Source organism: Apis cerana, linkage group LG9 (genome assembly GCF_029169275.1).
Source record: "Apis cerana isolate GH-2021 linkage group LG9, AcerK_1.0, whole genome shotgun sequence".
NCBI classification, from domain to species: Eukaryota; Metazoa; Arthropoda; class Insecta; order Hymenoptera; family Apidae; genus Apis; species Apis cerana.
The window spans coordinates 10641985-10654523 of NC_083860.1; the positions used below are offsets into that span (position 1 = coordinate 10641985).

Sequence of the window (12539 nt, forward strand, 5' to 3'; positions counted from 1 at the left end):
AAAAGAAAAGAAGCCAAGGTAAAAGCTGTTGATAATTTTATTTGGATATTTATCCCTTATCGGCAGCGTGAAATTGATTAAAAATTGAAATTAGAAATATAAATTATATCTAATGGAATAATTTTAGTCAAATAGAGATTATCGTTAAAAAAGATTATCTAAAAAAAATTGTTAATTTATGGCTATATTAAATATTATTCTATTAAGGAAAAATTGAAATTCGAGACATATTAAATATTATTTTGTTAAGCAAAAATTGAAATTCGAGAAATTGTGGAGATCAGAGTTCAATCTCTCGTTAAGTCAGTTTAAACGAGCCACATTTAAAACTTTTTCTACACTATTAGCATCCGTTAATTTACCAACTCTTTGTTCACGTTCCTTTCGTACTAATTCCAATCCTTTTTTGGCAGCTTGTGCGTATCTTTTCGAAAGCGCAACTTCTCCCTTGACACCCGGAATATGGCCAGTATAACCTACAATTGGTGGTCTTTCGGGAGAAATTTCATAATCTGTAAACAATATTAAATTTAATTAAATTTTTTATTTGCTTAATTTTTTATTATTTATTAAGTTCAGTGAAAATTGCAAAAACATGATCGTATAATATAATACATACGAAACGTAGTTAGTCGATTTTTATCATTATCACGATCAGTTAGAACATTTATATCAGCTCTGGTTTGTAATAAAAGATTTCTAGAGGTAGCGTTTCTCTCTGTAGTTTGAGTAAGATCTCTACGAGCTTTCAATTTAATTTGATTTTCACGCCATTCTCTAGTACCTTCTTCCACTGCTCGCATAAAAGATAGACCATATCTAGTATTAAAACCAGGAATATACCCTACAATGAAATGATTAAATATTTTAATTAATTCACTTTCAATATATATAAAACAGATACAATATAAATTATACGATTTCTTAATTTCAGTATTAATTTTAAGTCAATAAAGATCAAATCTATATCTATTTATTTACCAGTATATCCTAAGATGTATGGAGGGGGAGGTTTTAAGAGATGCCTCTCATTTTTCCAATCCGTGTTTGTATCTTTTTCATAAAGAATCGTCGTGTTTTCGCGCATATCTTTTTCGCAATTGGGTCTGTAAGGTCCTGTCTTGAGAATTTTCTTTTCAAGTAATTCCTGTATGATGCAATATGCTCATGGAAGTTTTGATTAATTTTACAAGTGAATAATTTCCATCGTTATTTTTTGTATTTTTTTCTTGATTTCTTTTTTTCTTTTTTCAATGCGAAATCGGATCGTTAATATTTGCATACTCTTACCTTCATAATTTCTTGAGTGCATGCTCCAAATCGTTTTCCAACTCGAAATCTAAGAGTGGGACAGTGTCCTGTATAGCTGAAAAAAATAAAATAGATTTATTAAATGAAACAATAACTGCATATGATTTCCATTGATCCGAAATTGTAGGTAAAATAATTGTAATAGAATTATGGAAAAAACCACATCGATCAATTAATGAATAAAAATATTATGCAATGAAAAAATGATAACAGTCGATTAAACGCATAGTTTAATTTTTCGCGCTTATTCAAGCGCGCATGCGCATGTGTCATTGAAAACAGATTTAGAGTAAAATTTTGTTCTATTGAAGAAACATTACGAAAAGCATAAACAAGATAGTTTAGGTATTTTTAAATTTTTTAATTAATTCTCTTCTTTTTAAAATGTATTAATATTTTTAGATCAAATAATTTAACAACTATTTTTTTCTTATTGATATATTGTTTTTTTAATGACTTCTTTCATTTAACAATTTATGAATATAATGAATATATAATGAAAATAAATATGAATATATAATGAATTAATTTTTATTCACTTTAAATTTCTGAATGAAAATTTTTCTTTGAATCGTTCAATAGACATGTAAAGTATGCAAATTAATCAGAAGTATATGGATAAGTTAAACAGTGCAATAGGCGAGAGAAAGAAGAAATGCAAGACGAAAGTTTACTATAGTTAACAATAACTTGACTATATGACTCAACTTGCTTAAAAAATAGTTTCGCGCGCAGATCTATTGATCATATTTCATTACACATTAAATATTTAATTCCATCGATCAAAATACGAGAATTGTACTTATGCATATCGATTTATTCGTTTGAGTCGACCATCAAATTTTTATGACATTAATATCGAAATATTTCACAAGATCTTTGTCCTTTTTGTCATGCAATGTTGTATCATGATTTTATTATGGAAATTATCGTTAAAATCGATACACGGATAAAGATGTAATTATATACTTATTATTAATTATTAATCTATACATATATGATAAAAAAAATGCGCTCAAGGTTTTTACATGTTAAACTATTGTTCGATTACCTACCGTGTATTCGATTCGATTATTCCAAACAAAACTAAACTCACATTCGATTTCTTTCCCGACATCCGTCCCTCTAGTCTCTTATCTAGGCATCCGACTATTAACAACAATTGAAAAACCGTTCCAACATGGTACTTCAAAAATCAATCTCTCTAGACCTTAAAAGCCCGTGCTAGCCCGTGTATTGTGTGCACGTATTGTATTCGCTTACGTTACGCAATCAAAAATAAACGGTGCTACTAGAAAATATTTAGCGTTAACAATCAACGTTGCAAATTCAATTAATACTGTTCAATACCAATGCAAGTGTTTGCCGCACAGCAAGAAATTCGAACCTATCTCGGTTCGCGAACAAGATGAAAAAAAAAAACATGATTAAATTACAACATGTAATCGGATATCCATTTAAACATCGGTAATATTCTCGCAAGTACGCGTGTCTATCTACCTATCAAATCTTACCCAGGTAAATGAGCGGCATAACACTGTCTAAAAAATTGTTTCTTCTGTTCTTCAGACACCGGATCATACACCATCTTTCGATTTATTTTTTTTTTTGTTTTAATATAATTTTTTATTGTATTATCGATGCGATCAACGTTTCAATCGTTTTCATCTTCCCCTTTCGATATTTACACTTCTCGAGCTATATATATATTTTTTTTCTCTTAATTTTTTATAATGTAAAGTTTCGTTTCAAATTCGTTCGCTCTCGACTTCGATCGCGAACGAGAGTACGATCAGTGGTCACGCTTATGACTTGTCTAGTCATAAGAAACGTATACACATTATTGTACATGCATGTGTTAGTAATATACCGCATACTGAGAAGAATCGAAGCGAATGTTACGCGTGCCGCGCTTGGTATACATACATACGTAAGTAGTCGAATAAAACTGCATGTTGTATACAGTCAATAGTTAGTTATACATTAACACAGCAATTATGTTCCATTAAAATTAAAACCATCTCCCCATTTCGATTCTCTTCCTCTTTTCTTTACACACATCTTCATCCTTCGACATAGACATCATTCGACATTCTTTTCTTCTTCTTTTGCAATGTTACTCGATTATTTAATTTTCAACATTTTATTCATATCATTCGTATCGTCCGTTTTGTAATTTTTAAAACGTTATTCACTAAGATCAAGTAACGGTTCGTGTACCGTTATTAATAATTAATTGCTTTCTTGATCATTTATTTATTTTATTCATTTCAAGAGAGAGAAAAAAAATAAAAAAAAAACACACAAATTCGATTCTTTTTTTGAAGAAAAAAATATTATTTCTGAATGTTATTCAAGAAAGTTTTTCAAAAATAGAGATAATTCGAGGGCACAAATAAATGCAGGTGTTTATCCGAATAGTTGGTAAATATCCTATAAGAACAATTAATTTCACATATAACTATGAAGCTTTATTTCATTTAACAATCGTAAACGAGCGTGACGCGCATTACCGTTTTCCTTTCGCGTTTCATCGATAACTGGATACGATTTAGTACCAGGCAATGGTCTCCTAGGAGTAACTCAACTTCGTTACCTTCAAGAAGATCGATACGTGCAGTAAGTGGGGAAAAAGAAGAAAGGCCACTTAAATCTGTACAATTTAAAAAATATTTTAAAAAAGCATAAAATCTCGCACGCATCCATGCGAGAAAAAAATTTGTATTTTACATATCGTTAATTGCTTTAGATTATTTTAATTTGATGAAAATAACTCAACAGTAAATTGAAGAATGTATCGTATATATTATTGTATATAAATTAACTACATATATTATCATTTTCCATATATGGTCAAATCACTTAAATTATTTGTCATCGTATGTAAAAAATATTTATACGTTCCTATATGTATTTAACAGATTATTGAATGATCTATGAATTACACGATTTAAATTGATAAATCTAGAAGGGAAAAAATACATAAATACATTGTTTCTTAAAAATATTTCTTTCGAATATTTTTATATTAAGAATCATATGTACATATAGTAACCGTGTGACAACGGTTCTCGTGTGTCAATGTACAAGCTATGTACATATATATATATATATATACATATATATACGTATATGTATATATACATATATACATATGTATATATATATATGTATATATAGATATATATATTCATCTGATGAATATATGAATTAAATAATACTCTTTGTATGCAATTCACATTCACGTATTTCAATATAGATTCATAAATTTCTCACATATACTCACTGGTACATTTAGTAAAATTTTGCTATGTAAAATCATACATTCAAAATACATATGTACAGATTTGTTTTACAGAAATCAATCACATTTAATAAGATAATCAGAGTTTTATCATCAATATTTTTAATATAAATTAAAGATTCTTCGTCAATTCTTCTTTTTTATATCTGGTTCTTTATATGTATACAAAGAAGTTTATAACAGATTTTTAACAATTAACCTTCAGTTAAAATTTCAAGTAGAAGTCGCTTTAAACTATCCAGACCGGTTAGAAAACCACAATCTGGACCTTGATGTACCATAGGAGCGTGAGCCGAGTTACAAGGCATGGTAGAGCCGTGAACAAAGGTTGTGTGCGCAAAATCAATGATCCTTACGTCGACCAATGCCTCCTGAGATTTCTGTTTCATCTTTTTCATTTGATAAGGATAAGACGTGTATCTGTGAATTAAAATATTATTCCTTTTTCAATTATCGACTCGATAGTTTCAGATAAATGTCAAATAGTTTTTTTCCCCCTTTTTTTCTTTTTATAGCGATTGCAAAATTACTTACGAATATCTGTTCGACATATTGGTACATTTGAGTTCTTTTTCTATTCTCTTTTCTCTTTCGTAAATGTGAAATAATTCATGTCCATGTTTTTGTCGTTTTATTCCAGGATCAGATCTAATTTCAATATCAGAATTAGCATCTTGCGTATCATTGTCCGAACTTTGTCCAAAACAATATTCATCGCTCGAAGTGCCATAAACCATCCATTGTTCGTATCTGGGAGATTGGAGCATCCTGTCGATCAAGCTGTCCGTAGATCCAACGAAAACTGTCTCCTCACTGCTGGGATTGTCAGTTGGTCATCGCATAGAATGCATTATTAACTATTATTGCTTGGTTTATTTCCTTCTCTTCAGATATTATCGAATATTAACATGTAAAAGATTTACTATGGGCCGCGCAAAAAGTTCGAAATGTCTCGGCAGAGAACATGCGATATATAATAAATGCATAAAAATATTTATTTTTTTTATTGATTTTTTCTTCCAAAATTACCAGATTTAATATAATAAATGTAATAAAGAGTAATTCGATTAACGTTCCTTAACTAAATGAATTTAATATATTTAACGTAACAAACGTTATATATAATTTCCTCTACTTATAGATACTTATAGTTTACATGTATACTTACTATTATTTTAATTTTTTTTCGTGCGTATATACGTAATATGTATCGTATTGAAAAATAATGACAATTAAAACGCAAATTAACTTATTAGATACATGATAAAATTTTCTTATATACATATACATTTCTTATATTTAGATACTTAGATATATGTTTAACATAGAAATGCTTGAAATAAGATAAAATCTTAATTTTATGAATATCATCTGGAATTTTATCATTTAATTTAAAATTTCGTTTAATCATGATTCGATCTCTTAAATTTTTAATATGTTTTCCATTTTAATCAATGAGATACAACGAAGTTTTCACACAGCCCTGTCATTAGATTTCACATGGTACAATGTATAACCTCTTACCATCTATTAACCCTTTTACTGCCCAGACCATAGCGGGCATGCAGGCCCTGTGGGTCATATATTTCGAGTAAAAGAGAATGTTTATATCTCATATACAGGATGCAAAGTAAATGGCGAAATTCTTTTCAAAAAATTTTGTTTCTTATTTTATGATACAAACAGAAATTTTGTTTTAATATATGATTCAAATATGTTAATAATATTATAATGCTTATGAATATGCAAATATGCATTTTAAATATATTTCATCATTTCAAATATTTTTCTTTATTAAATATTAATCATCTATAAATTATTAATATTATATATTATGATAGATGTACAAAGTCTTTAAAGTGAATATATAATTCGTACTCTACGTAAAAAACATTTATAGCTATCCTATAGTCTTTTATATATAACCTATAACATATAGATTTTCGCTTTACAAAGAAAATTTTATAAAAAGGTTAATCGAATGGTAATACTATATAATATTATAATTTATTAATGGTAAATATTATATAATTTATTATTTTTTTAAAATTTTATTATTTATCATTTTACTTATATTTTTTTAAACTCACTTGTTACTTTATACGTATATTAACAATTTATCTTTTTTAGTTTGTGTCATAAAATAAAAGTATATACATGTTAATATACATATATACACATATAAATATACATCAAACTTAAAAAGATAAAGAAATAATTTATATAAATATATTTTCAATATAATAAAATTCACCACTTACTAAACGTCATGTATGCCTAATTTCGTTTATTGCATAAGATTAATCGAGTTAAATTATTAATTAAATTAAAAAATATACATTCAATGAGTGATAAAAAATAGATATACATACACGCACGCACACTTGCAGATGTATGCATACATGTATATCTATATATGTTGCGTATACATACATATATAAGATCTAAGAATGCAACATTCATATAAACTAATAAAAAAAATGTAATATTTCTTTAAAAAAATAAAAATAAAATTGATTAAGTATATATAAACAAATTAATTTTTTATATTCATAATTTCGATTAATGATTCATATCATTTATCAAATAATGAAAATACATAACAAAATAATTTTGAAATACCTCGCGTTTATATATTTTTTTTATAACTTTTTTTAAAATATATGTGATCGTTATTAAAATAAAAATTCTTTATGAAAATATCATGATCAATATTAAAATGCATCTAAATATTTAAATATATATTAAATTTAAATCGCAAAGAAATAGTTTTATTCATGTTTCTTTCTCTATCTATTTCTTTATCAATACATATAATATACATATACAAAATATTAAATATTTTTCATAAATACATATATACATATACATATGCAGGACATATACAGATACATATACACATACACATACATATATGCGCATACGCATGATATAATGTAAATGTCCCTTTAAATTTTTTCGTTTTAGTGCAGAAATATTTGCACCTAATAACTTTTGTAGAGCTGTACTCTACACTTGAGCAACAATATACCTACGAAAGGATTTTGAAATCCACCACTTTCAGCTTTGATCCTCCCCTAGTAAGAAACTGGGCTCGATTAGGGACTGGTATTGCCGCGCTTTATTATAGTTCGGCCGTAATAAAGAGCAGTTTTCTAAAAAGTGATGGTACACAGAAATATACATGCTTAAATTACGAAAATATCGCAATATCAGTTTTTTAGTGTTATGATTCGATGAAAAATAAGTTATGATTTATATCCTTCGTTGATTCCTAAAAAAAAATGTAAATAGAGCAAATTGTTTATCCTAGTTATTAATTATATAATTATTATTGTAAATAAATACTTCTTAGTCTGAGCGAATGTAATGAAAATTTCTCTTATATCTGTTCAATATTTTCTATATATATATATACATATATTTAATTAAGCTATATATACATATGCATATATAAGTAATAGTAATAAAATATATATATAAAAATTATTAATAAAAAATTTAATTGAACCATTAATTGAATTTTTGCTTTAAAGTAATAAATTTTCGAATCTATAACATATACAAAGTAGTGATTATTCACAAAAAAGTCATTATTTACTTGATTAAAAAAATTGTATAATATATAAAAACTGCAAAATCTATATATCTATTCTAAGAAATATTTATAATGCTATATTACGTAGAATAATTTTTAATTATTGTGAGTATCAATACACTAGGCGACTGAAAATGCGATATTTTCTCTAAACCGGTTTTTAACAAAATATAATTGAAATAAATAATTTGAATATACATTGAAATCGTCGTAATAACTAACCCTCCAATTTTCTGATGGAGTATGTTATATTTTCAATTTGAAAATGAATATTAATATATGAACATTTCGATATATGTAATTATTTTAAATTTTATCAAGTGTAATTTATCTTGTTCGTTTAGTTTGATAGAAGTTTCGATAAAAATTATGATAAATGATTTATTTAAAGAAAGGAAACATATACACAAAAAGGAAAGAAAAAAAGAAAAAAAAAAGAAAAGAAAAAAATATATATATAATCTATACATGTAGATTCGGACGAATTACTAAAAAATATACGCATGATATACCTTATACATACATACTTCACCAGATTGTTTTCGATTTCTATTTAAATATATCGGAGGGTTAAATGTATTAAATTGTTTGTATTGATATGTGCAATTATCATCTAATTATAATATTTAAAAGAAAAAGAAAAAGAAATATTTGTTAGATTCCTATTGTTGTAATACATCAAAATAATATATATATATATGTATAAAATATAATAAATATAAATAAAAATATAATAATATTAAATACTACTAAATAAATTATTTCATAAAACGTAAAAAAATGTAAACAAAAATTTATACCTGAAATTATATTTTGCTGTAAATTTTTGACGAAATCACAACGTTAGGAATTTAATTCAGATTTAATTCAGATCTTTCCGTATCGAATCGTTTTGCATTGTAAATGATATTGAAATATACTATATTTATTTGTTCATATTAATTCATATAATTTTAAAGAAAATTATGTATACAATTTATTTTTAATTCTATCTATTTTATTATTATAATCTATTAATATTTATAAATTTAATATTGATATTAAATATATAATATTTACAAATATTTACGAATCGAAACGAAACAATCAATACTTTTTCATCTAAAAATGTTAACAACAATGTTTACCCGCTAATGATTGAAAAAAAAAATATCAATTACAAACCTTGTAGGGTAAAATCTGGCGATACGTTTGGCCTCTCGAGTTGCTGCCTTGCCAAATCCTCTGTGCAAAGTACTCGTTTGACCGATTTCTTCTTCGATTGAAAGATTATAATCTGTGGAACTGTTACTTATGTCACCATCGTAACAGCTATCCGAAGTATGAGGACCGTCATCACTAATAGAACTAGAATTTGTTGAATCTTCGTCCATTTGTAATAAAGACGATGAATGACCGAACCCCGAAAAATCCATTTGACAACCTTCGTAAACGACTAATAATGAACTAAAACAAATTTAATAGGAAACATGAATTTCTGATATTTTTAATAACATTCATAATAAAAAATTTGAATATTAAAAGCAATTGAGTACTTTTCTTTTTAACTCCTAAATAATAGTGTTCTTGAAAATATTCCAACGAAAAATTACCACGAATAAAATCGATAGCTGCTTTGTCTCTCTATTGCACGTCGTAATTGTTCTAATCGTGATACCACTTTTTCGATAACTAACGTTCGTAAACAAAAGCCATTGTGAAAAAAACGATATAACGCTGCTTTAAAACCTTCTTCATTTAATGCTCTACCCCAATATTTATCCCTTTTCACATAATGATTGGTATTGGCTTGATAAACCTATAATATATATCATTTATGTATCATATTTATAATATCTTACTATAAAATTTTATAAATAAAGTTACTGCTACTATTACTTTCATTATTAATATTATAATATTATATAAATTTCAATATAAAAATATCATATATCATTTCAATATTATATTATACATCACAAACCTGCATTCCACACAATCTAACACCTAATGAGGCTGATGTACTAGCAGCACATTTTGCAATTTGTTTATTACGTTTTTCAACAGATGCATCATCACCATGTTGTCTGGTTCCCATTTTCAGGTCCAATATACATGGATGAGTATATTGTGATGTTATATTTTCCAATAAAAGGAAATCTTTTAATTTAGAAAAGAAAACAAAAAAAAATTATCAATCATTTATTTTCAATTATTAAAAATTATTAATTAATATAAAAAAAATTATTAATCATACATATTACAATTCTTATATTATTTTTTTCTTATATAAAAAATATTAATTTTGTATAATTTTCTTATACAAAAATGTTATTTGATGTTTACATACATACATTGTCTATTTGGTGCATTGTCCAAATGCATTCCTGGTTTTAATATCCCTGCTAATGTGTTATCACGATGAATTTTCATTCTAATACAAAAAAATTAATAATTAAAATTTATTATTATTTTTAATTTTTATAAAATAAAATTTTATAATTAAAATTTATGCATTAATTAATTTAATGTAATTTTAATATAAAAACATTCAAATACACACCTTAATACATCTTCTCTTTTTCTTTTACTTGAATTATGTCCTTGTCTACTATCATGTTCTCTAAAACTAGGACTATAACGTTTATCTAATGTAACTTCACCACTATTGGAAGCTTGTAGAACACCTGGATAAGAAAAAAATTTTGATTATTTAATCCATTTAATCAATATCAATATAGTTAATTTAAAAAAAATAATAAAAAATACATTAAAAAATAAAAAAATGAAAAAAAAATAAGAAAAAATAAAATCATCTTACCTTTAAATTTTGGAACAAACACTTGAATATCTTGTGGAATGTTTTGATAAAAGTCAAGTTCTTTATAGTTTAATGGTTTACAAATAGTGTTTTGGTTTAATAAAAGTAATCTTGTATGTCCACCAACCTATAAAACATATAAAATTATTTTGTTATATTTTTTACAAAACAAAATATTTTATTTTTAAATATATAGTATAACAAATAAAAAGTCCTATACATTGATCAAATATTTATGCAATTTGTAACAAAATTTATTTATAGTTATTATTTTTAATTCTATTTATTTGCGATGAATAGATATTCAAAAAATGCATAGTATAGAATTCTATTAATGACTCATTACTGAATCATAGTGTCATATATATAATTTCATTTTTTTTTTTGACTATCTTTTATTCTTTTTTTTGATTCTTTTATAATTCTAATAATTTTTTTGAATATATTCTCTTATTATATTTTTATTTAATAAAAATAATAAATAAATAATTTTATTCACAAATAAACGTGAATAAATAATAAATAAACATGAATATAAAATTGTATGATGTATTAAATAAAAACAAATAAAAGCAAAAAAGAAAAAAATATATAATTGCAAGTTTTTGATTCATAAAATTAAACAAACAAAAACAATTTTTCTTACTAAATATTATTATTAAAAAATAGAAAGATAAAAAATAAATGGTAGTAAGATTATTTAGGCAATATTTTATTTAAACACATATTAGAATAATTAAATAAAAAAAATTATCATCACCTGATTTTTAAGTGGTAATAATGCAACTTCTTCATCATTCTCCTGCAGAAAGGAGGAATTATTTGTATTATGGCACTGCGATTTTGTTTCTCCCATACCCCAGGTACCCGACAAATATACCATAACCGTTGACTATCCAATAAATAAAACTCAAACACCAAAACAGATTATTCACACGGTTTTTACTTCTGTAAATCTCGATGATACACTTTTCATCCATTCACTATTACTGAATTACTTGCTTAATACATTTTCCTTGAATGTGTCACAATGTTAAAAGAATAATAAGATATGATTATTAACAAATACGAAACAAACCTCTAAATATCTGTAATGTTCTTTTACAGTCGATTTTTCATAAGTATTAAAAAAACACACACAAAAAAATATTGTTCTAAATGATACTACGAGATCAGCTGTGCAACAATCAGTATGCAAATTGCTTTTTCGAAGGGTATATATAAATTAAGAAAATTCTGTAGTAGAAGATATTAGCTCTAATAATTTCTACTAGATGACACTAATATTAGTAGAAATTGCGTATCACATCGAGTTTGCCAATCCTAACAAAAAAATATATTCCAAGTATTATACTTTATCCAACTAGTTGAGTCATCGAATGTAAATAAAACTTTATGAGTAAAAGTTAAAATGAATAAAGTTGGATTCACAAATCTGAAATATAAATTATATATAATAAAATATTATCATTTTTAAATTATCTTTAAATTAAAATAAAAAGAAATTAAATTTTAATAAAATATTT

At 25.2% G+C, this 12539-nt stretch overlaps 1 protein-coding gene and 1 long non-coding RNA gene across 5 annotated transcripts; one reads left to right on the top strand and one right to left on the bottom strand.

The window, feature by feature from the left end:
• Positions 1–21: 21 nt before the first annotated feature.
• On the bottom strand, positions 22–12373 carry LOC107997525 (inositol hexakisphosphate kinase 2). Of its 4 annotated transcripts, XM_062079564.1 has the most exons (11): positions 11774–12373; positions 11014–11140; positions 10756–10879; positions 10547–10626; positions 10177–10352; positions 9806–10011; positions 9378–9659; positions 1291–1366; positions 982–1147; positions 620–844; positions 22–512 (listed from the first exon to the last, which is right to left on the bottom strand). In XM_062079564.1, exons 1-11 carry the CDS (start codon positions 11894–11896, stop codon positions 304–306), a joined length of 1794 nt encoding a protein of 597 aa, XP_061935548.1. In that variant the 5' UTR covers positions 11897–12373; the 3' UTR covers positions 22–303. The 4 variants fall into 4 exon arrangements, with proteins under 4 accessions (XP_061935548.1, XP_016911667.1, XP_016911668.1 ...); XM_017056178.3 differs by lacking the exons at positions 22–512; positions 620–844; positions 982–1147; positions 1291–1366 and adding exons at positions 4097–5035; positions 5150–5431 and having other exon boundaries at positions 11774–12028; positions 12092–12369; XM_017056179.3 differs by lacking the exons at positions 22–512; positions 620–844; positions 982–1147; positions 1291–1366 and adding exons at positions 4097–5035; positions 5150–5428 and having other exon boundaries at positions 11774–12369.
• LOC133666695 (uncharacterized) lies at positions 2190–5677 on the top strand. The gene is made up of 2 exons (XR_009831183.1): positions 2190–3241; positions 5256–5677. It is a non-coding gene; the product is annotated as an uncharacterized LOC133666695 (long non-coding RNA).
• Positions 12374–12539: the final 166 nt, after the last annotated feature.

What these genes read in the sequence shown, in the direction of transcription:
- LOC107997525 (XM_062079564.1), bottom strand. Translation starts at nt 11,896, where the DNA reads ATGGTATATTTGTCGGGTACCTGGGGTATGGGAGAAACAAAATCGCAG. An exon ending in GTTTGTTCCAAAATTTAAAG is followed by an intron (nt 10,880 to 11,013) that starts GTAAGATGATTT and finishes TTTCTTATCCAG; the next exon opens with GTGTTCTACAAGCTTCCAAT. An exon ending in AGCTATCGATTTTATTCGTG is followed by an intron (nt 9,660 to 9,805) that starts GTAATTTTTCGT and finishes AATTTGTTTTAG; the next exon opens with TTCATTATTAGTCGTTTACG.